Source organism: Marmota marmota, unplaced genomic scaffold, assembly GCF_001458135.2.
Source record: "Marmota marmota marmota unplaced genomic scaffold, marMar, whole genome shotgun sequence".
In the NCBI taxonomy this organism is placed as follows: domain Eukaryota; kingdom Metazoa; phylum Chordata; class Mammalia; order Rodentia; family Sciuridae; genus Marmota; species Marmota marmota.
In genome coordinates this window covers 22,185,992-22,207,832 of record NW_026000082.1, presented here as the reverse complement: position 1 = coordinate 22,207,832, position 21,841 = coordinate 22,185,992, and the positions used below count along the sequence as shown (strand labels likewise).

The following is a 21,841-nucleotide window of genomic DNA, read 5'->3' as shown; positions in this document are numbered from 1 at the left end:
GGCCTTGCTGAATTCTTGAGGCTGGCCTCTTACTTGTGATACTCCTGCCTTTGCCTCTGAGTCTCTGGGATTACAAGTGTGCAGCCACCGGGGCCTATTTTAGATGCACTGAATTTTTATAGGTAACCCTTACTTCCTCAATCACTAGAAAGGATGATCCAAGGATACAGGAAATAATAGCTATTGTATCAAATGTGTGCTCTGACTGAGTCTAGCCCAAGGTAACATTTTTTTTCAATCAATTCACTGGGTCTATTTAACGAAAACTTATTATATGCTAGTTGATAGTAGGCAACGCAGCCTCAGTTGTGAACAAGACAGACTAGGAGAGTTTTTACTCGTGGAATTTATGTACTATTAGGGAGGAGGCTGTGTGTGGCAGGGAATGAACGGTGAGGACATATAATTTTGAACAGTTGAGCAGCAAAAAGAAAACCAGAGATCTGAGTGACAAAGGGCTTTTGTTTGGTTGCCCCTGGGCTGAGCCCTGAATTACAAGGAGCTACTCTGCCTTCCCTATAAAGGATCTCTAAGAATATTTCAGAATTAACATCTACTATCAAGACCCAAAGGAAAGTAGCGATTTTAATGACCTGGAGGAAGAGAAAGGCAGAATAGTAACTGAGGGTGAGTCATCTGAGGTGAGGCCAGACTACAGGTGGCCAGACTGCAGCATTTAGGGCTTTGGATGTAAGAAGCTGAATTTTATTCTAAATATGAGAATCCAGTTGTTATTTCTTAAGAGCAAAGTTTATTTAAAAAAACTCGAGTTGCTCTATAGGAAATGAGTTAAAAGTTTATGGCAGAACTGAAATTAGGATTCTAGTGTCCTGAATTCAAGGGGGGTACAAGTACTGAGCAAGCCTTATGTGCCAAGCCGTTTTCAATACCGAGGATGAACACAACAGAGATCCTCGTAAGTAGAACAACCACCACCAAACAGTTGGTTTGGAGGTCCTGGCTTCAAGAGCTGAAAGCCTTGCTTATTCAAAACGCCCTGGATGTAAAGATTAATCTACATGTACTAGTACAGCCATGTCAGTGGGATGCCTGTCGACCTTGAGCAAAAAGATGCCCGGACTTTCCCCCTCCTCCTTCCCCTCTCGCGCGCTCCTTTCCCTGGAAAGCCCCTAGCTTCCACGAGCCAACCGGATCGCGCCTCGCGTCGGGGACCGGACCCGGTCGACTTCTACTACGCCTGCGCCGAACCCTCTCCCCCGCCGCGCAGCATTGGGTTTAGTTCACCGGAAGCCAGATTTCTGCTTCCGGGTCGGAGCCATGGCGGTGGCAAATTCAAGCCCTGTCAATCCCGTGGTGTTCTTTGATGTCAGCATTGGCGGCCAGGTAAGGTACAGGCGGCCACCCAGATCTGCGCAAAGAGAAACCGCACGGGGCTAGCCGGGCACAGCTCACCAACCCAGAGGGGGAGGACTTGGGAGCCAGACTGTGAAACTGCACCGGAGCCTTCCCTCCTGCGGGGCGGGAGGGTATGAGTCTTGCCCACCCAAGCACCCTGCTTCTGGAAGGACTGGGCAGGACGCAAGGTTAAGCTAGGCAGATGGAGGAGGAGGTGGAGGTGGAGGTGGAAGTGGGAGATGCCTTGCGGCCTGGGGATGGGGCATCTCCCGTGAGCCCATCACGGTCGTGCGCTGGTGCTTCACAAAGACTCCTGCCGCTTGCAGGAAGTTGGCCGCATGAAGATCGAGCTGTTTGCAGATGTTGTACCCAAGACAGCCGAGAACTTTAGGTAAGGAATAACAGAACCAGGAGCTGGACATCCGCAGAATCACCCATCTGCCTCTGTCCACTCAGTGCCCTTGAGATTTGTTTTCTCTGGGTATTGTTCTGTCCGAATGGGTACTGCTTTTCTATTGTTCTCGTATCAACTTATGTTGTTAGGCTCTATGCCTGTGTGTCTTGACATTTGGCTGTCTGGTTGGTGAGTTTGCTGGATGCAATGTCTATACCCCTTTATCCCCTCCTGAGATTAGAGGTGCACACAGCTATGATGGCATAGTGACTGAATTGTTCATCTTTTCCCTTTTAGGCAGTTCTGCACTGGAGAATTCAGGTCAGTCTCTGCCTACTTCTGAGGGTGTGTTGGGAAAACATTGGAAAGCCCTGAGTCATAGAAGAGAGTACCACAGGGATCTATCCTTAGGTGTTTCTCTTTTCTTTTTTTTAACTTCTATAAGTCTCTTCTCCCCACTTTCTTTAGGATAGAGTTCCTTTGGCTCCAGTGTGTCCTAAACTGGAAAGGCCTATGATTACCTGATATCATTCCAAGTCTCTTTCTTTTTGGTTATAGAAAAGATGGGGTGCCAATAGGATACAAAGGGAGCACCTTTCACAGGTAAGGCTTTTGGTGAGATATTCTCGGGATTTTCACAAATGCAATCATCCTTTGGTATCGATGGGGGGTTGGTTCTAGAAACCCCCACATCCTTGCCCATGGATACCAAAATTTGAGAATGTTTAAATCTCTTATTTATTAATTTTTTTTCAGTACTGGGTATTTTGAGACAAGAGTCTCAATAAGTTACTGAAGCTGTCCTTGAATTTGGGATCCCCCTGCCTTAGCTTCCTGAGTTGATGGTATTACAGGCATGTGCCACCATGCTTGCCTCATTTCATATTTTATTTTTGGTACCAGGGATTGAACCCAGGAGTGCTTAACCACTGAACCACATGCTCAGCCCTTTTAATTTTTTATTTTGAGACAGTCTTGCCAAATTGGTTAAGGCCTCACTAAGTTGCTGAGACTGCCTTTGAACTTGCAATTCACCTGTCTCAACCTCCTGAGTTGCTGGGATTATAGGTGTGCACCACTTCACCCAGTAAGTCAATATTTTTTTAAACCATAGAATCTTCTCTTAGGATCTTTTGCTCTCTGTTTTAGGGTTATAAAGGATTTCATGATTCAAGGTGGAGATTTCGTTAATGTAAGTACTGTTTCTTCCCTATCAAAGATCCATAGACAATTTTTTTTTTTTTTTTAAAATACCAGGGATTAAACCCAGGGGCACTTAACCACTGAGCCACATCCCTATCCCTTTTTATTTTATTTTATGTATTTATTTATTTTGAGACAGGTTCTTACTAAGTTGCTTAGGACCTTGCTAACTTGTTGAGATTGACTTTGAACTTGGGATCCTCTTGCCTTAGCCTCCTGGTGGGATTACAGGTGTGCTCTACTGTGCCTGGCCATAGACTTAGTTTTTATTTTGTTATTGCTACTTTTACTACAAGAACCCAGTGTTTGGGTTTGAGAGCAATAACAAAGTTTGATGGGAAAAGTATAGAGATGGGGATATATTTTAGAAGGCTGACTCTAACTGACAGTACCCTTAATAAGAGGTATCCACATTTTTATTGAGTCATTGATTTCCTTGGTCTAAACCTCAGTCTTCTGGGGATAGAAACTGAAATTGCCTGGCATACATACAGATGATCTGTGAGAGACTTATACTAATTGTTCCAGTGTAACTTAGAACTCAGCTGCAATTTTTTTTATTTTTTATTTTTTACAATTTGTTTTTTCTAAATGGAAGTAAGTCTCTTTTTTCAGTGAGCTGAATGCTTATGTTTTGTTTTCCATTTCTGGTCTGGAACTTTCGTGTCTGGAAAGCAGTGGGCTTTTTTGTTTGTTTGCTTGCCTTTTGTATTTATTTTCTTTTTGAAAACTGAGTTTTTAATCAGTAATTGATTAGTGATCAAGGAATCAAAACAAAAAAGAGGTAGATTGTTTTGGGGAGATATTTATTCCATTCTTTGGATGAGCCCAACTGATTAGACTTACTGCTAACCATGACTTTCTTGTGACTACACTGTTTATGTCCTCATATCGAGTCTTCTTCTCCACCTCAACCTTGGAGGTTGTTTGAATAAACCACTTTTTCTTTTCTTTATGTTTTTGTTCATTTGTTTGACTTTTGGTCCTGGGAATTAAACTCAGGGCCTTGCTCCACTGAGCTACGTTCCCAACCTTTTTTGTTTTATTTTGATACAGGGTCTCACTAAGTTGTCCAGGATGCCCTTGAACTTACTATCCTCCTGCCACAGCTTCCATTGTTGCTGGGATTAAAGACATGAATAACTGTGCCTAGTTCTTTCATGAGTGGATTTTTTTGTTTATTTTATTTTTTTGGTACTGGGGACTAAATTCAAGGGCACTCGACCACTGAGCCACATCCCCAGCCCTATTTTGTATTTTACTTAGAGACAGGGTCTCAGTGAGTTGCTTAGCACCTCCCTGTTGCTGAGGCTGGCTTTAAACTCATGATCCTCCTGTCTCAGCCTCCCTAGCCGCTGGGATTATAGGCATGTACCACGGTGCTCATGAGTGGATTTTTGTTTGTCTTTTTGGTACTGGGAATTGAATGCAGGGACACTTTATTGCTGAGCTACATCACCAGCCCCTTTTTCCTTATTTCATTGTTTTATTTTGGGACAGATTCTCACTAAGTTGCTGATGCTATCCTTGAACTTACAGTTCTCTTGCCTCTTCCTCCCAAGTCACTGGGATTATAGGCATGTGCTACCATGCTCAACTTTCTCATGTTTTTTGGTTTTGGTTCTGGCACTGGGGTTGAACCCAGAGGGGCTTTTACCACTGCGCCACATCCCCAGTTCTTTTATTTATTTATTTATTTTTAATTTTTGAGACAGGGTCTCACTAAGTTGCTTAGGGCCTTGCAAAGTTGCTGAGACTGGCCTTGAATTTTCAGTCATCCTGCTTGAAACTCCCAAGTCACTAGGATTACAGGCATACACCACTGCTCCCAGCATCTCATGTGTTTTTAAAGACCTCTGTCTTTTCTGTGTAAGATTACAAAGTGGCAGATTTGGAGCTAAGCCATGCTTTTAAATATGTTTTAGTTTAACTGCATGGTGTTGTATTTCATCTACGCTATGTTTTAAAACTTCAAATTTCAAAAACATTCTGGAATTTTGTTTTCTCTTTGAAAAATGGAAAATGGCACACATCTGTAATCCTAGCAGCTTAAGAGGCTGAGGCAGGAGGATTGCAAGTTCAAGACAGCCTCAGCAACTTGGCAAGACTCTTTTTCAAAACAAACAATAAAAAGGGCTGGGAGTGTAGTGTAGCTCAGTGGTAAAGTGCTCCTGGGTTCAAGCCCCAGTACCCCCCCCAAAAAGGGAAAGTGGGTGTTCACTAGGCCTGCTTTTCTCATACAGTGACAATTGGTTAAAATCTAGTAACTGGTTTCTTTAGACAAGTGTATCCTTACCATTTCACCACAGTTTCCACTACCTGTTTCCCTTATATATGCCACCTGCCCCTTTAGGCATTACCTTCTTCCTATAGTCTCTTGCACTGTGGGATTGTTTTATAGGGATGGGACTGGTTTCTTACTGGTCTTTGCTTTGTCCCTATCCCACCACTTGATAACCCAAGGGTTGGAAAATAATTGCTCAGTCTCAGGGCTGGAGTTTAGAGAGAAGCAATTGCTCAGAGCCTCCCTTAGGGAAGACAAGATAGAATGAGTAAGATCCAGAAAAAGCAGGATTTAAAACCTTCTAAAGTTTGAACAAGACTATTTTTTCATTTTGTTTTTAATAATATTTATTGTTTTGTTCTGGTCACAAAAGAAAAGTGTGAAGAAGAAAATTAATCCTGCCCAATCTCCCCTTTCAAGGAATATATACTGTTAGCATTTTGATTTATAGTTGCTAGTCTTACTATATTAGAATATGTGTATCTACTTTTTTTTTAAATTGGGTACTAGGAATTGAACCCAGAGATCACACATGCTGTGCCACTGAGGTACATCCCCAGACTTTTTTTTTAATTTGAGATAGGGTCTCACTCATTTGTGCAGGTTAACCTTGAACTTGGGACTTCCTGCCTCAGCCTCCTAGGTAACTATGCCATTGAGTCCAGCTGTGTATACCTACTTTTTTTTTTCCCCCTGTGGTACCTGGGATTGAACTCAGAGGCACTCGACCACTGAGCCACATCCCCAGCCCTATTTTGTATTTTATTTAGAGACAGGATCTCGCCCATTGCTGAGGCTGGCTTTGAACTCATGATTCTCCTGTCTCAGCCTCCTGAGCAGCTGGGATTACAGGCGTGCGCCACCGCACTTGGCTATATACTTTTTACCACACTTAAACTGATGTGTCCTGTATTACCCAGGGTTCTTCAGAGAAACAGGACCAACAAAATGAATGTATATGAGTGTGTGGGTGTGTGTAAATATATATGTATGTATGTATATTATAAAAGAGGAGATTTGTTAAATTGGCTCACATAATCACAGAACCTGTAAAATTCCATGATAGCTATCTGTAAGCTAAAGAACCAGAGAAGCAGAAGCCTCACATCCAGGAACATCTAGTACGCCTGCTAGTATGAGGCTGAAGGCCAGAGATCTCTTGGAGGGTTTCTAGGTGCAATCCCAGAGTCCAAAGACTGAAGAACCAGGAGTCTGACACCAAAGGGCAGCAGCACAAATGAAGGTGTCCCACTCAGGAAGGAAGAACAAGAGAGAGAGAGAGAGAGAGAGTTTCCCCTTTTTTTGCTTGTCTGTTCCATCTATCTAGGCCCCCAGCCATTTGGATAGTGCTTATCCACACTCAAGAGTATGTTTTCCCTATTCAGTCAATGTCCATGTGCCAATATTCTCTGGAAACACCTCCACAATCACACCCAGCAGTAATGTTTTGCCAGTTCTCTAGGTATTCTTAGTCTGATAAAGCTAACACGAAAATCAACTATCACACCTTATTTTTCATATTTAGAAATTGTCAGTCCTTTTCCTTGTCATTAAGTTTTTTTAAAAAAAGCTTTGTAGCTGGGCATGGGGGTACGCACCTGAAATCCCAGCTAGTTTGGAGCCTGAGGAAGAAGGATTGCAAGTTTGAAGCCAGCCTTGGCAGCTTAATGAGACCCTGTCTCAAAATAAAAAATAAAATGGGCTGTGGATGTAGCTCATGGTAGGCCTTCCTCAGTACCAACATCAACAAAAAGAGTGGAGATTTCATACTCACTAGATAAGTAAAGAAGACAAGGTTGAAGCTGGGCACTGTAGGGCATGTCTGTCATCCCAGCAATTCAGGAGGCTGAGGCAGGAATATCGTGAATTCAAAGCCAGCCTCAGCAAAAGTGAGGAACTAAGCAACTCAGTGAGACCCTGTCTCTAAATAAAATACAAAATAGGGCTGGGGATGTGGCTTAGTGGTCAAGTGCCCCTGAGTTCAATCTCCTGCACCCCCCCCCCCCCCCCCCCCCCCCCCCCAAAAAGACATCAAGGCTGAGATAGGAAGTTGCTTTCCTAGCTAATAAGTGATAGATTTGGAACTCAAATCTAGGCCCTTCACTACACAAAATGTGATATTTATGCAAATAAAAGTTTGAATCTGGACAGTTTTCCTTTCTTCCTAGTTTGGTAGGCTTTACCTCAGAAAGGGACCCTGTATTCTGTACTAGGTCAGTGTTTGTTTGATTTTTTAAAAATTAAAAAAAAAATTGTTGATGAACCTTTATTATTTACTTATTTGTTTGTTTATTTGTATGTGGTGCTGAGAATTGAACCCAGTGCCTCACACATGCTACACTGAGCTATAACCCCAGCCCTAGGTCAGTGTTTTCCAGTCCTACCACATATCCAATATTCTTTCTCTTTACTGACTAGGAAAGACTGATCTTTTTGGCATCCCTCAGTATTACCTTTTAAACCTCAGGGATTATGTTTAAGACTTTATTACCCAGAATTCAGTTTGCTCATTTGAAAAATAGAGATGATACCACTTATTCCATAGGACTGTTGTAAAAGCAAAGAGATAATGCAAATCTTGTTTAAGCAGAAATTTGGGGAATTTATGATTAAAGTGGGTGTTTCACAGAATCAAAGGAAGAAATAGAAACAGGAACTACAAAGAACCAAGGTGGTTCTTTTTTTTTTTGGAGTTGTAGGTGGATACAATACCTTCATTTTATCCATTTATCTTTATGTGGTGCTGAGGATTGAACCCATGTGTCAGGAAAGCACCCCACCACTGAGCTACAGCCCCAGCCCCCAGCCCCCCAAGATGGTTCTTTAATTCTGTTTCTCTATTGCTCTCTGCACATCTGTACTATGTTCTCTTTCTCTCCTCTAGTCTACTTTGCAGAAAATAGACACCTCCAGTTTCCCAATTCACTGGTGCAAATTCAACCTCAGAGAGAGCATCTATTCCACTTCTGGATTCCTAGAGATGGAATTCTAGTTGGCCCAGTATGGGTTAGATATTCTTCCCTGGACTAGTCAACTTTGGCTGGACAGGAGGGTAGCATCATGTATAGACCAGAGTGCCAAGAACTTACCTACCCTCATAGATATTTTGGGGAGTGGGTGGTACTCACTCAAGTGGGTACTTTTATGTCACTGCATTCATGAGAGTCTTTGGGAATGATAGGATTATATATGTGATCACTGTGCTGTTGTTCCTTACTTTGCCTTTACCTTAACAATCTTTCTAGAGGATCTGTTTTATCCAGTCAGTGAAATGCCTTGGTGAGAGTCTGGTCTTGCAGGTGCCTTACCTGGGTCTTGCTTTGATTGCAGGGTAGGACCAAAGAGATGTGGTTTGCAAGGTAACCAAGAATAGTAAAAGTAGACTTTAAAGAAGCTGGGCTTTGGGTTTAGTATTTCCAGGGTGCCCAGCCCTCCAAACCACTAATTCTTTGTTTCTCTTTGTTCAGGGAGATGGTACCGGAGTTGCCAGTATTTACCGGGGGCCATTTGCAGATGAAAATTTTAAACTTAGACACTCGGCTCCAGGCCTTCTTTCCATGGTAAGTGAGGTTCAGTCAAGAATTTGGGTTAGGTTGATTGCAGGTTTCTGGGCCCACATGAGGCCCAATCCTGTCTCTGAATAGGAGCAAATGTTTTCCTTCTCTTGCTTGACTCTGGCCTCACATCTGCCACCTCCTTCCTTAGTCTGGTTGTTGGGCAAGGCCTACTAGCATTTATTATCCAGACTTCAATTTGCTAACCTGAAACATGGAGAAGAAAATCACATTCTGATTTGTTTCTTACTTTTGTGTGAGACAGGATGTGTGGCTGGGCATTCAGCTTTATGGCTCAGAATGCAACTAGTTGTGCTCTCAAGACCTGGTGTTCACCTACTCATTGTCCTACCCATGGTCACTCACTCACTGCAGCTGTTTACCTACGCTGCCTGCTGGCCACTCACCTGCTTTTCTCACTCACCTCTTGTTCATCAGTCCTGCTCCCATGTCCCACCACCCTGACCCCCATTTATAATCTCTGGCATCTCAACCCCCTTTACAGTCTTCTGTTCTCCTCACTCTCCTCCATACTCGCTTCTGTGTATTCATCCCTCACTCATCCTTTGCCTTATTCTTCCCTCTTTCTTCTCTCTCATTTCCCACCCATAGCACCAATTTCCCTCCATCAGTACCCCAAGTCTCACTTTCCCAGCCCTAATATTTACATGCATATTCTCTGTCCTGCTTGCGCACTCTTCACAGCCACTTTGTTTCAGTTCTTATGATAAAGTATAAGAATATAGCCTTGAGCCGGGCGTGGTGGTGCCTGTCTGTAATCCCAGCAGCTTGAAGGCTGAGACAGGAGGATTGAAAGTTCATAGCCAGCCTCAGCAATAGTGAGGCACTAAGCAACTCAGTGAGACCCTGTCTCAAATAAAAATACAGAACTGGGCTGGGGATGTGGCTCAGTGGTTGAGTACCCCTGAGTTCAACCCTAGTACCCCCCCCCAAAAAAAAAAAAAAAGAATATACCCTTGATTCCTACCATTGTGATACTTGCCACTTACCAGAGAAAACATGCAGGTAAAATGACCAGTTTGGTATAGTGTAGTCTTTGCCATCAGGGTATAAAGGTGAGGGTGCCTCTGTGGACATAAAAAGGGCTGGGAAGGCCCAGAGGAATGAGAATGATTGCTTCTAGGGGTTGGAGAAGCCTTCACAGAGGAAAGGACATCTGAGTTCTTAAATAAATTTTGTGCTAGATAACAAGAAAAAGGAGCGTTTCAGGTATGGCAAACAGATTCTGCAAAGGTCCAAGACCATAAAATAGCAGGGCTGAATATTCAAGGGTCAGAAAGTGATAAAGGTAATGAGAGCAGAGGATGCAAATGGCGGGAGGGAATGGCCAGTAGAGAAACTGAAGGGGCAGGTAGATCTAGCTCCTGAAGGGCTAGAAAAAGGTTGAGGTGTATGGGCTTGCTTTCACAGGTTTTGGAGAGCCATATACAATCCTTTAAATAGAGTTGATCAACTTTGTGTTTGAGAATGAAGACTCTACCTGTAGTGTGAGTGGCATTTGGGAAATTGAGGCAAGGAAGTCATTAAGAGGCAACAATTGGGCAAGACTAGATTAGCAGTTTGCAAGTCCCTTTAGTAAGAAAGCCAGGCTGGATAAGCACAGGTAAAAGGTGCAAAACCAGCTAAGGTGGGCTTATCTTTGCTGTGAGAATTAAAACCCCTCTCTGGTCATGGCATAGTGCTAGCACCTGTGGAGGAATTGGAAAAATGGAAGGAAGCCTTGGTTTCTGTCCCCTTTAGGCTGATATTAACTAAGGTGGGTTTTGTTGTTGTTGTTGATGTTTGTTTGGTTTCGGTACTGGGGATTAAACCCAAGGGTGCTTTACCACTGACCTTTTTATTTTTCATTTTGAGACAGTGTCTTATTATTAAGATTGGCCTCAAACTTGCAATCCTCCTGCTTAAACTTCTTGAGTCACTGGGATTGCTGACATGTGCCACTGTGGCTGGCATTATTGGCCAAGTTGTGCTATTGTAAGTCTTGTAGCATGGTTGTTTTGGCTTCCATCTTTCCATTGAGTTCTTCAAGGACAGAAGTGAGTCTCCTGATTACCAGGCCTTTCTTCCTGTCATAGGAAGGCTATTGAACAAATGCTGATGAGTGACAGAATAACAATCAGAATAGTGGGTAACATTTATTGGATACTTAATAAGCACCTTACCTGCCTTATTTCATGTTAATACTCTCCAAACTCTGTTTGAGATAGGTAATGAGGAAACAGACACAGATAGGTCACATGTCTAAAGTAAGGTCACACAGCCAGTGGTAGAGTTGGGGTTCAAGCTAGGTTATCTAGCTACAGTTTATTCTCTAAACATAAGCTATACCACCAGAAGAATGAATAAATAAGTGCCTAAGGACAGAGTATTCCTGAGCTACAAAAATGTTCATATGACTTTTTGTTTTTGTTTGCTAAAAAATGATTATACTGATCTGCAAAATAAAGATAGATGGAATAGGGTCCCTGGGAATTCTGATCCCTTGTTCCAAAGCATGGACCTATTTTGGACAGCTCAGGTAGTCCCTTACTTTCATATATGAGATGTTCTTTTTGCATGTGTATGGTACTAGGGATTGAACACAGGGCCTCATGCATGTTAGGCAGACTCTTTGCCACTGAGTAACATCCCAGCACTTTCTATTTTGAGACAGAGACTTGCTAAATTGCCTAGGCTGGTCTCAAATTTGTGATTTTCTTGCCTTCACCTCCTGAGTAGCTGGAATTTCCAGTGTGTGCCACTGTACTCAGCTGAGATTTTTTTGTTGTTGTTGTACCAGGGATTGAACCCTGGGGCGCTTAACCATGGAACCATATCCTCAACATCCGCGCCCCCGCCCCCTTTTAATATTTTTATTTGAGACAGAGTCTCTCTAAGTTGCTTAGGGCCTTGCTAAGTTGCTGATGCTGGCTTTGAACTTGCAATCCTCTTGTCTCATCGTATGCTAAGATTACAGGCATGTGCCATTGCACCTGGCAAGATGTTTTCGAATACATGTATGAATGCCAAAAATAACCTCATTTTACTCTCTTTATCTTACAAAAACTAAAATAGCCTCATCTTACATAGGAGATTTCTAAAGCATAATATAAAATTCTTAGAGATTATCCCTAGATGTTGGCTTTAATATTTTGCTAGTATTTTATGATTTTTTTTTCCTTCATAGTTGACCACAGACTCAACCATTTTAAATTCATTAAACTATCTGATTAAGACTAGTGACCTACTTAATATAAGTTCCAGTTTTGCTGGGCAAGCGCACGCCTATAATCCTAGCAGCTTGGGAAGCCAGGGCAGGAAGATCATGAGTTCAAAGCCAATTTCAATAATTTTTTTTTTTAGTTGTAGATGGATACAATTTTTATTTATTTATTTTTATGTGGTGCTGAGGATCGAACCCAGTGCCTCATACTTGCGAGGCAGGCGCTCTACCACTGAGCCCCAGCCCCAACCTGCTGGTCTCAGCAATTTAATGAGACACTAAGCAATTCAGCGAGACCCTGTCTCTAAATAAAATATAACAAGGGCTGGGGTGTAGCTCAGTGGTTGAGTGCCCCTGGGTTCGATTCCTGGTATTAAAAAAAAAAAATCCAGTTTTATCTCATTAGTATTAATTTTATGAGACCTATGTTTCTTTTTAGTACAAGAAGCACTTTCAGTTTTCCATTTCCTACTCATTTTTTCCCAGAATAAGAGAAGTTATGCAATAAAATTTTCACATAGTTACATAGTCACTTGTTAGGCAGTGCTGCTGAAACAACTTGGCTTTGCTTGTATACAAAGTCTGAACTTAGCATTTTAAAGGCAATTTAGTGATACATATAAGAAATGTTTTTTGATACATATAAGAAATGTTCATATGAGAAATGTAAGTATCACTGCACTGAAACTAACCTATTCATTCATAATACATTATTAAATATAATGATGTTAAAACAATTTCAAGAGAGGAAAAGGAGAGATACAGCTATAGTTTCAGATTCTTAATTTAAAATAATACTTTTAATGATAAAATTCAATAATAAAAGGTTTGAGGTATAACCGTAAATATAAACAATCACAAAACAAACATGATAGTTTGTTATAAAGCTATTTATTGATTGATTTGAGATGGTCTTAAGTTTGTTGCCCAGGCCAAACCTTGAACTTACCATCCTCCTGCCTCATCTCCGCAGGTAGCTGGGATTACCAGTGTGTGTCACTGCCCAGATAGTATAAAGCCATTTAAGATAAAAAGTTTATTGCATAGGCAACAGGTCTTTTCCTAGCAGGCACTGAATTTGTAACTGAAATCCATTTTTAACCAGTTTTGGACTAAATATACCAAATTATGTCCCATGAATAATTGTTTCTCTTAGAAAAACTATCATTTAGGAGAAATGTACATTTATTGAAAGATATAATTCCTCTGGGACAGGAATTGTGTGTTCTTTTCTTCCCCATATCCTAGTGTTCTAGAAGAGGCTGGATCATGATCAGTGCCCTGTTAGATTTGCTGAAAGAGAGCATAGATGAATCAGGCTCTTTTGGGAATCTTGCACTTCAACTAATATGGCCAGGGAAACTTACTGCAAATATATTTCATTTATATCAGGCAAACAGTGGTCCCAGTACAAATGGCTGTCAGTTCTTTATCACCTGCTCTAAGTGTGATTGGCTGGATGGGAAGCATGTAGTGTTTGGTAAGTCCTACTCCTGTCCCATTGTCCAAGTCCCACTAACCCCGGGTGGGGCTTCCAGATCCAGTCTCCAAACTCTCACTAAGAGTGTTCAAGTGGTCAGGCGCAGTGGCACACGCCTAGAATCCCAGGGGCTTGGGAGGCTGAGACAGGAGAATTGCGAGTTCAAAACCAGCCTCAGCAACTGTGAGGCACTAAGCAACTCATTGAGACCCTGTCTCTAAATAAAATACAAAATAGGACTGGGGATGTGGTTCAGTGGTGGAGTACCCCCGAGTTCAGTCCCTGGTACCAAAAGAAAGAGCGTTCACATGGTATAACTGCTCTAGGTAGTAATAGGGAAGGTGGATATTGTAGGAAGGTGGGGAAAATGTGTGGTTAGGGAACTAGAAGGAAGGACAAAGGACCATCCGATACAGTATGTAACCATTTGGGTAATATGTATTCTAGGGGAAAGCCCAGATGCTATCATTAAAGAAATGCCACAGAAGCAGCATGATACAGTGGGACTTTGGAATTGCTTAGGCCTAAACTTGAACCCTAACTGACTACTTAGTACCTGTGACCTTGGATAAGTCATTTCACCTCACTGAATCTCAATTTTCAGAAGTTAGTAAGAGGATCTAATGAGATAATAGTTAAGAATCTGCATTGGGAATTGGAAAATGCTGTGCAAATGTGAAAAATAAAGTCTAGTTCATGTTCTTTTTATAGGAAAAATCATTGATGGACTTCTTGTGATGAGAAAGATTGAGGTAAGTCTTTATTCAATGTCTTCTTTCTCAGTGTTTCTGATCTGGTACTATCTGACTAGCAGTGAGGAGATAAAGTATGAGTGGGCTTCATTTTGTTAGGCCCAGTTGTTATTGTCTCTGGTTTCACAATTGCCTCAGGAACAGGAGGGAATGCCTCTCAAGTTTTCTTGGCCTTGGAAACTAATCTCTCTGGCCAATACTGAGGTTTGGCCTCTGATAACCTTGTCACCTATTTGATAAAATTCCGTTCTCAGCATTGCATTCAAAATCCTTCATGATCTGGTCTCTGCCTACCTCTACATGTCCCCTTCTTTTGACACTTCCTCCTTTGTGTTCCAATCACATCAGACTATTAGCTCTTCTCTAAATGTGCCATTTCTGTGCCCACATCCTACTCTTCCCTATTCCTGAGCCTTTGCTCATGTCCTTCCTCTACCTGGAGTGCTCATGTTTTTCTTCCTGGTGGGATCCCATTCATTCACACTCCAATGTCTCCACTCTGTGAATCCTTCCTTGACTTTTTTTTTTTCCCTGCCTTTCTTTTAAAAAATTTTTTTATTTGTTCTTTTTATTTACACATAACAGTAAAATGTATTTTGACATGTCACACATACATGGGTATAACTTCTCATTCTTGTGGTTGTACATGATGTGGAGTTACACTGGAGGTGTATTCATATATGAGCAGAGGAAAGTTATGTCCAATTCATTCTACTGTCTTTCTTCCTTCTTTAAGCATCACTTAATTATTCCATTTGTCCCTTTTTCATCTATTTCTTAATACTTAATACATTGTTATATATCACAGGATTGCTATTTTCTTAGTGTTTTACATTTTCTCTTTGATTTGTGTTATATGGTTTATCTGTGTGCAAGGACATATATTTTCATATTGGTCTCTTGAGTTACTGAATCCTTAGAATAGGGAGAGAGCTGGCGGGTGTCAGTAAATGTTTGAGGGAGTGAGCAAGTCCCTGAGTGAATGAATCTTCACTGCGCTTTCTTTTCTAGAATGTTCCCACAGGCCCCAACAATAAACCGAAACTGCCTGTGGTAATTTCACAGTGTGGGGAGATGTAGTCCAGACCAAGACTGAGTCAGGTAAGTGTGTTCTCTCCTATTTGTTAGGAGGGAGTAAGGCTCCAAAGAAGGCAGTTTTGGTCTAGTGGAAAAACTTGAAAGACATGGATAGGATTGAACCCACTTCCTCTCTGTGTAACCTTAGAAAAATTTCTCTCTGAGCTTTTCCCTTCATCTGTCAGAAGGAGAGGATACTTATCCCTTAGGGTCATCACAAGAAACAAAAGAGAAAGGATTATGGAAGTACATTACTTTTCTCTCAATCTGAAAACCACTCAGGCAGTTTGTAATAGCACTGTCAAACTATAGCTCCATTCACTATCCAACTAGAAGGACCTGACTCCAACCCTGGGCAGCTCTACTGGGATCAGCCAGGAGACACATCTGTCATGCTTCTCATCAGAACTGATGTTGCAGTTAGGCCCTAACTTTAAACGCCTTACATTGCTCTGTCTTCATGAACTCCATTCCTTCGCATAGTATACTACTTCCTGCTCTGCGCTGGGCAGCCGGCTAGTAAAGAATTCAAAGGTCTCTACCTTTCAAGAGCTCCTAGGAATTAAGACATCCTTGGAGGTGATCACTACTAATAAGAGTGACATTGTAAGTGTTTTGAGACAACAAGGGAAAAATGGGTCACTCCCACTTAGGTGAGGGATGGTGGTATTTTGTCCGTCTTTTTTTCTTTTTTTCCAGATTTGCAGAAAAGTTGGGAAAACAGTACATTGAACACTAGATTCACCATTGATTAATGTTTTTGTTTTATTGTTTTGCCTTGACATTTGTTTTTGCTTTCCCTTCTTCTCTCCACTCCCATTCCCACTCCCTCTCCTCCTTTTTCTTATTCATTTTCCCCTCCTTTTTCTTCCCTTCCTCCTTCTTTCTTTCCCTCCTTTCCATTTTTTCCCATTTTAATATTGCAGACTTCTTAAGCGTACATAACCAGAATAATATTATCTAATATATGGTACATGTTCAGACTTCCCCCAAAGTAACTTTTAGAGCTTTAAAACAAAAAGATCCTGGCCAAGTGTGGTGTCTTGTGCCAGCTAATTCAGGAGGCTGAGGCAGGAGGATCACATGAACCCAGAAGTTCAAGACCATCCTCAGCAACACAGCAAAACCCCATCTCAAAAAAGAAAAAGAAAATTTAAAAGTTCAGTCAAGATTCCTATCATATTTCATTTGGTTCTTTATTTTTTAATTACACAAGTAACAATATAATCTCTTTTGAAAATTTTCACACCAAAGAGATAAAATAAAAGCCCCCCTGAAATCCACATTCCCTCTCATAAGTCATTTCCTTATCAGTTTGAGAATTTTTTTTTTTCCTTTTTGTGGTGCTGAGGATTGAACCCAGGGCCTCAGTGCATGCTAGAAAAGTACTCTACTACTGAACTATATCCCAGCCTCTTGGTTTGATATATGTTCATTGGGACATCTAATTTTGGAAGGATTTGTTTTTTCTAATTTATACTAGATTGTTCTTTTTTTTCTTTCTATTTGGCATTATGTCTTTTTGGGGTGATTGGAGACCAGGGATTAAACTCTGGGGCCCTCAACCACTGAGCCACACCCCTAGCCCTATTTTGTATTTTACTTAGAGACAGTCTCACTGAGTTGCTTAGGACCTCTCTAAGTTGCTGAGGCTAACTTTGGATTCGTGATCCTCCTGCCTCAGCCTCCCAAGTGGCTAGGATTCCAGGCTTGCACCATCGCACCCAGCTTGGCATTATGTCTTGATAATTTGTCCTTCTTGGTTCATATGAAACTATCTTATTTCAAACAGAACTATAATAAATACTCTTATCAGACATTTGTACCATACAGTTTCCCCTTAATGATTTGAATATTTATACATTATAAATATTAGTTTTCTGTTTTATATGTTGTGACTGTTCTCTAGAATATACTGGCATTGTGTTATTTAAGGTTGAAAATATCCTCTGCTAACAGAAGTTCTAAATTTTGATGAAGTCAAATTGTCAATTCCTTATAACTTTTCAGTTTTGTCTTAAGAAGGTCTACACTTCCTCAGATCATAATGTCTTCTGTATTCTTTTGAGTATTTCAGTAGTTTTATTGTATACTTTAAATTATCTAGAATTTATTTTTCTGTATGGTATAAGATAAGTTTCCTGTCCTTTTATCCAAATAGAGTCCAGTCAAATATCAGGCCATACTTTGTATCATACTTAGTATCATACTTTGTGTTCAGGCATCTGGCACTTATAGGCATTCAGTAAAAATTTCTTACATGGGATGATAGAGAGGGAGAATGCCAGGCATCTTAGACAGGGAACTGATGTGAGCAAATGCTGAGGAAGGAATGCACAAGTGTATATTGAGTGCTGCAAGTGGACCACTCTCTTGTTCAACCAAATGGACTCTTCTTAGGCCCATTGATACACTGAGCCTTCCTTTCTGCTGATACTGAGGGCCCCTTGGACTCAACCTGTTCTCCCTCTTCAGTAGCTATTGGCCCTTCTTACATTTTCCCACTCATTTCTTTGTGTAACTAAAGTTGTACTCATAGGTCCTTTTTCCTTCTGAAGATTGACCATGGATTATACTGGAGGTCAGAAGATAACAAAATGAATAAAGTTTAGAAATTCTTTATTTTGGAGCCTCTTTTTCTGTAATTTTGTGAGTTCTTTATAGAAATTACTACAAGTTCTAATCTGTGCCCCCATGAAAGCCCCTCTTGTCAGCCTGCAACCCAAGTAGAACAGATTCCTCAGATGGACATTTTACATTCCAGAGGCTTCCTCATCAGGTCTGCCAAAACATAATCCTTTTTGTAATAATGGAAATGTTCCATGTCTGCACTGTTTAGTATGGTAGCTGCCTTCCACATGTGACATTTGAGCACTTGAAATGTGCTGGTGTGACCATGGGACTGAATTTTAAATTTCATCTAAATTTTTTTAAGAGTCATATATGGCTAGTAGCTACTGTATTAGCCAGTGAACTCTCAACCTAGGTACCTAGGAACACTAATAAAAGCAGTTATCCCTTATTGAATACTTCTGTTGTCCAAATATTGAAATAAGAACTTCACTTGAATTATCCCATATTACCAAGAATCCCTATATTGGGGGCAGAGTGGCAGGTAGTATCATCCCATCATTTTTCTTCCCAGCTGTAAAGTTATAAGTATCTCTAATCTTGTAATCTATGAGATGAAGGAGCTGGGATGGAGATGGAAAACATGTGAGGTCTCTGATCATTGGTACCTCCTATGGAGCAGTTTCTCACAGAACTCTTTTATATTTTGCCTTCTCAGGATCTGACTTTGATTTTGTTAAAAATGAAGGTGTCTGCACAGCCCTAATGTAGAAACCTTGGTTTTATCTTAGTGGGTCCTGGGAAGTCTTTTAATGATGAATTGGGTTAGCTATAGCACAAAGGAATCTTGACCTCAGGATCTTCCTGCTATTGTCTGAATGGGTTCTTGGCTACTTACATGTACATGGGAGTCAGTGGTAGCTCTGGTTTCATAGCCTCAGTGTCTTGGAAGAGGGCTGGCAGTAAGGTTAGGCAGCACTGCTAGTCTAATATGCTGTCTGCCTCCCTGTGATTCTCATACCTGGTACTAGTTCCAAGTGGTAGAGAGCTTTCTTTGGTTCATAGTTGCCTAAACTCCCATACAGATGAAAATCATTTGGGGGTACTTGCCAAACCTAACCTAATTTCCAGGTCCTCTCCTGCTTATCAAAGAAGTGTGAAAACCAACCTTTTATTTTAATATTTGTACTTAGGAAAAAATATTAGTACACACATAATATTACAGTTATAGCTTACAGTGAGACAATATTAAAATTCAAAGAGTGATAATGTTAAAAAAATTGTACCTGTGGACAATAAATATGGTAGTAGTTGTGAAGGTGCTATTTGTTCCCTCCAACCAATGCTGGGAATCAAAACCAGCATTGCTTATGCCTAAGCAAGCACTCTGCCACAGCTATATACATCCCCAGCCCTTAAGGTGCTATTTAAATGACTGAGGTCTAGGAAACACTATCCCCCATTCTGGAATTACCTGGAGACATTCCGGTAGGTAAAGATTATACAAGATGTGTTGGTTGCAATTGGTCTTGTTCTCCATTCATTCCGTAAGTAAGCACTGATTGATTGATAGGTTCCATGGCTGAGTACAGTGGCATATACCTGTAATCCCAGCTACTCAAGAGGCTGAGGCAGGAGAGTCACAAGTTTGAGGCCAACCTGGGCAAAGTGTGTCTGTTTGTGTCTGTGTGTGTGTCTGTTTGTGTCTGTGTGTATCTGTCACTGGGGATTGAATCCAGGGTTGTTTTACTGCTCAGCTACAAACTAGACTTTTTTTATTTTTAACAGGGGAGAGGGTCTCATGAAGTTGCCCAGACTGACCTCAAACTTATTATCCTCCTGATTCAGTCTCCTGAGTTGCTGAGATAACAGGTTGCACCCAGCTAGCCTATGCAACTTAGCAAGACCCTGTCTCAAAGACTAAAGAGCTGGGGCTGGGGTCCAGCACTTGCTTATTGTTCGTGAGGCTCTGTATTCCATCCCCAGTACTGGGGTGGAGGTGAGGGTGGGGAGCACTGGATTAAAGGTTTTAGAACAAGGAAAATGTGAAGGAGGCCTGGTTCTGCCTGGAGCGGACTGGGAAACAGCTGAAGTTCTACAAGAAAGAATAGACCTTGTCAGGGACTAAGACTGAGGTCATTCCTGACAGAGGCAAAGCATGTGCAAAGGCATAAAGGTAAGAGGGGGAACCACAAATAATTCAATATGGCCAAAGTGGAAGAAAATGAAGCTGGAGGAAGGCCAGAGCCAGCGCCAGGCAAATAATTCTTTTGCTCTTCTGAGAGGAGGGGATGGGCTTCACACAATCCTCTCCCCGAGAGAGTCCATTGTGTTCCCATGATTCTCAAAGGGGGTCCTGACCCTCCAAAAAGAATTAGTCAAATGAGCCAATGAAAGATTTTGGGCAGGAGAATCTTATAGATGAATTTTCTTCTTCAGAAGATTCTGAAAGCGTGGACTGGAGGCTAGTAGGAGTTACTGTAATCCAGGCAAGAGAAAAGAGGATCCACATGAAAATAGGTCTAGGGAGTACCTTGTGAGATGTGGTAGTTTATACTTACGTGCCTTTGGAGTGTGTAAAACTGTTTGTTCCTTGCTGTGAAAGTTAGAAGCCTGTCAGCTGAAAAGGCAGGGGGGCCGGTGGGAGAATGTCAGGCTCCATTCCAGTTCAATCCAGTGCAAAGGTAAGCTGGCTGCAGATAACTGGGCCTTCCACACATGGAAATATGACTTGTAAGTGGAATGCTATTCAGCCTTAATAAAAAGAAAGAGGTAAGACCTCTGTGTAGTGGCAAGGTTTCTAAGGCAAATTGACAGTCAAGATGGTGTACATTGTGTAAAAAGGGCACAATTTATATTGAATAATTATTTCAGAAATTTTCTGCAATGAAAAGTAGTAGACTGTTGATAGATACTTCTTTAGAGTAGAAACAAAAGAGACTTTCTATTCAGTTTATATTGTCCTACTTGAATTTTTCACATTGAGCATGCATTTTATAATAGAAGTATATACTATGCATATATGTAGTTCTAATTAATTCTAATTCCTCTCAGCCTCTCCCAAGAGCATGCCTCTAACTATATCTAACATCAGTTTATAAATCTTCCCTGATCTCTCTATCTTTTCCTCTCAGCTACAAGCCTAGGCAGTGGTCCCACTTGAGTGCTCCCACAACACTTGCTTTCTCTAAAATGTGCTGGTATGTTTTTCTCTGGACCAAGAATTTCTTGAAGCAAGGATCATGTTGACCAACCCAGTGCCTGGTCCAATAGAGCCAATGGGTCCAATAGTGCCTGGTCTTGGTGCACTATACAACTGATGAAACACATTTATTCATTTTTATACTGTTAAATTAGTCCAATGAGCCAATGAAAGATTTTGGGCAGGAGAATCTTACAGATGAATTTTCTTCTTCAGAAGATTCTGACAGCATGGACTGTCAGATGGCCCATGGTTAAACTTTTTATTTGTTTGTGGTTTTTATTTGTTTGTTTGTTTGAATCCAGGGGCATTTTACCACTAAATTATATCCCCAATCCTTTCTACTTTTTGTTTTGAGATAGTGTCTTGCCAAATTGCTGAGGCTGCCCTTGAATTTGGGATCCTCCTGCTTCAACCTCCTGAGTAGCTGGGATTAGAGATATGTACCTGACTCTTGGGGTTAAACTTCTATCTGAACCTGGCATCATAGAGGACATACTGACCATAGAGGAGAGTATATCCACATTTGGGGAGTAGTAGGAGGAGAGGGATAGTAGCATGTACTCATCCTGTTCCTTTAGTACAGCTAACACCAAGACCATAAGAAGGGTAGGCTGGGGTTGTGGCTCAGTGGCAGAGTGTGTGTCTAGCATGTATGAGGCACTGGGTTCGATCCCCTCCGCACCATATGTAAATAAATAAAGGTCCATTGACAACAAACAGATATATATATATATATATATAT

At 41.3% G+C, this 21,841-nt stretch overlaps 1 protein-coding gene across 2 annotated transcripts in view; it reads left to right on the top strand.

Moving 5' to 3' along the window:
* The first annotated feature begins 1,200 nt into the window (after window positions 1–1,200).
* The window catches only part of Ppih (peptidylprolyl isomerase H), a 23,126-nt gene continuing 2,485 nt past the window's right edge, over window positions 1,201–21,841 (top strand). The window contains exons 1-9 of one of the 2 annotated variants that reach the window (XM_015485168.2): window positions 1,202–1,344; window positions 1,683–1,747; window positions 2,048–2,071; window positions 2,309–2,353; window positions 2,900–2,942; window positions 8,705–8,797; window positions 13,407–13,494; window positions 14,206–14,246; window positions 15,258–15,347. In XM_015485168.2, coding sequence (XP_015340654.1) covers window positions 1,279–1,344; window positions 1,683–1,747; window positions 2,048–2,071; window positions 2,309–2,353; window positions 2,900–2,942; window positions 8,705–8,797; window positions 13,407–13,494; window positions 14,206–14,246; window positions 15,258–15,326 — 534 coding nt within the window. In that variant the 5' untranslated portion in view covers window positions 1,202–1,278 and the 3' untranslated portion in view covers window positions 15,327–15,347. Of the gene's footprint in view, window positions 1,345–1,682; window positions 1,748–2,047; window positions 2,072–2,308; window positions 2,354–2,899; window positions 2,943–8,704; window positions 8,798–13,406; window positions 13,495–14,205; window positions 14,247–15,257; window positions 15,348–21,841 lie in introns of both variants that reach the window. The other variant, XM_048815611.1, reaches the window with a different exon arrangement.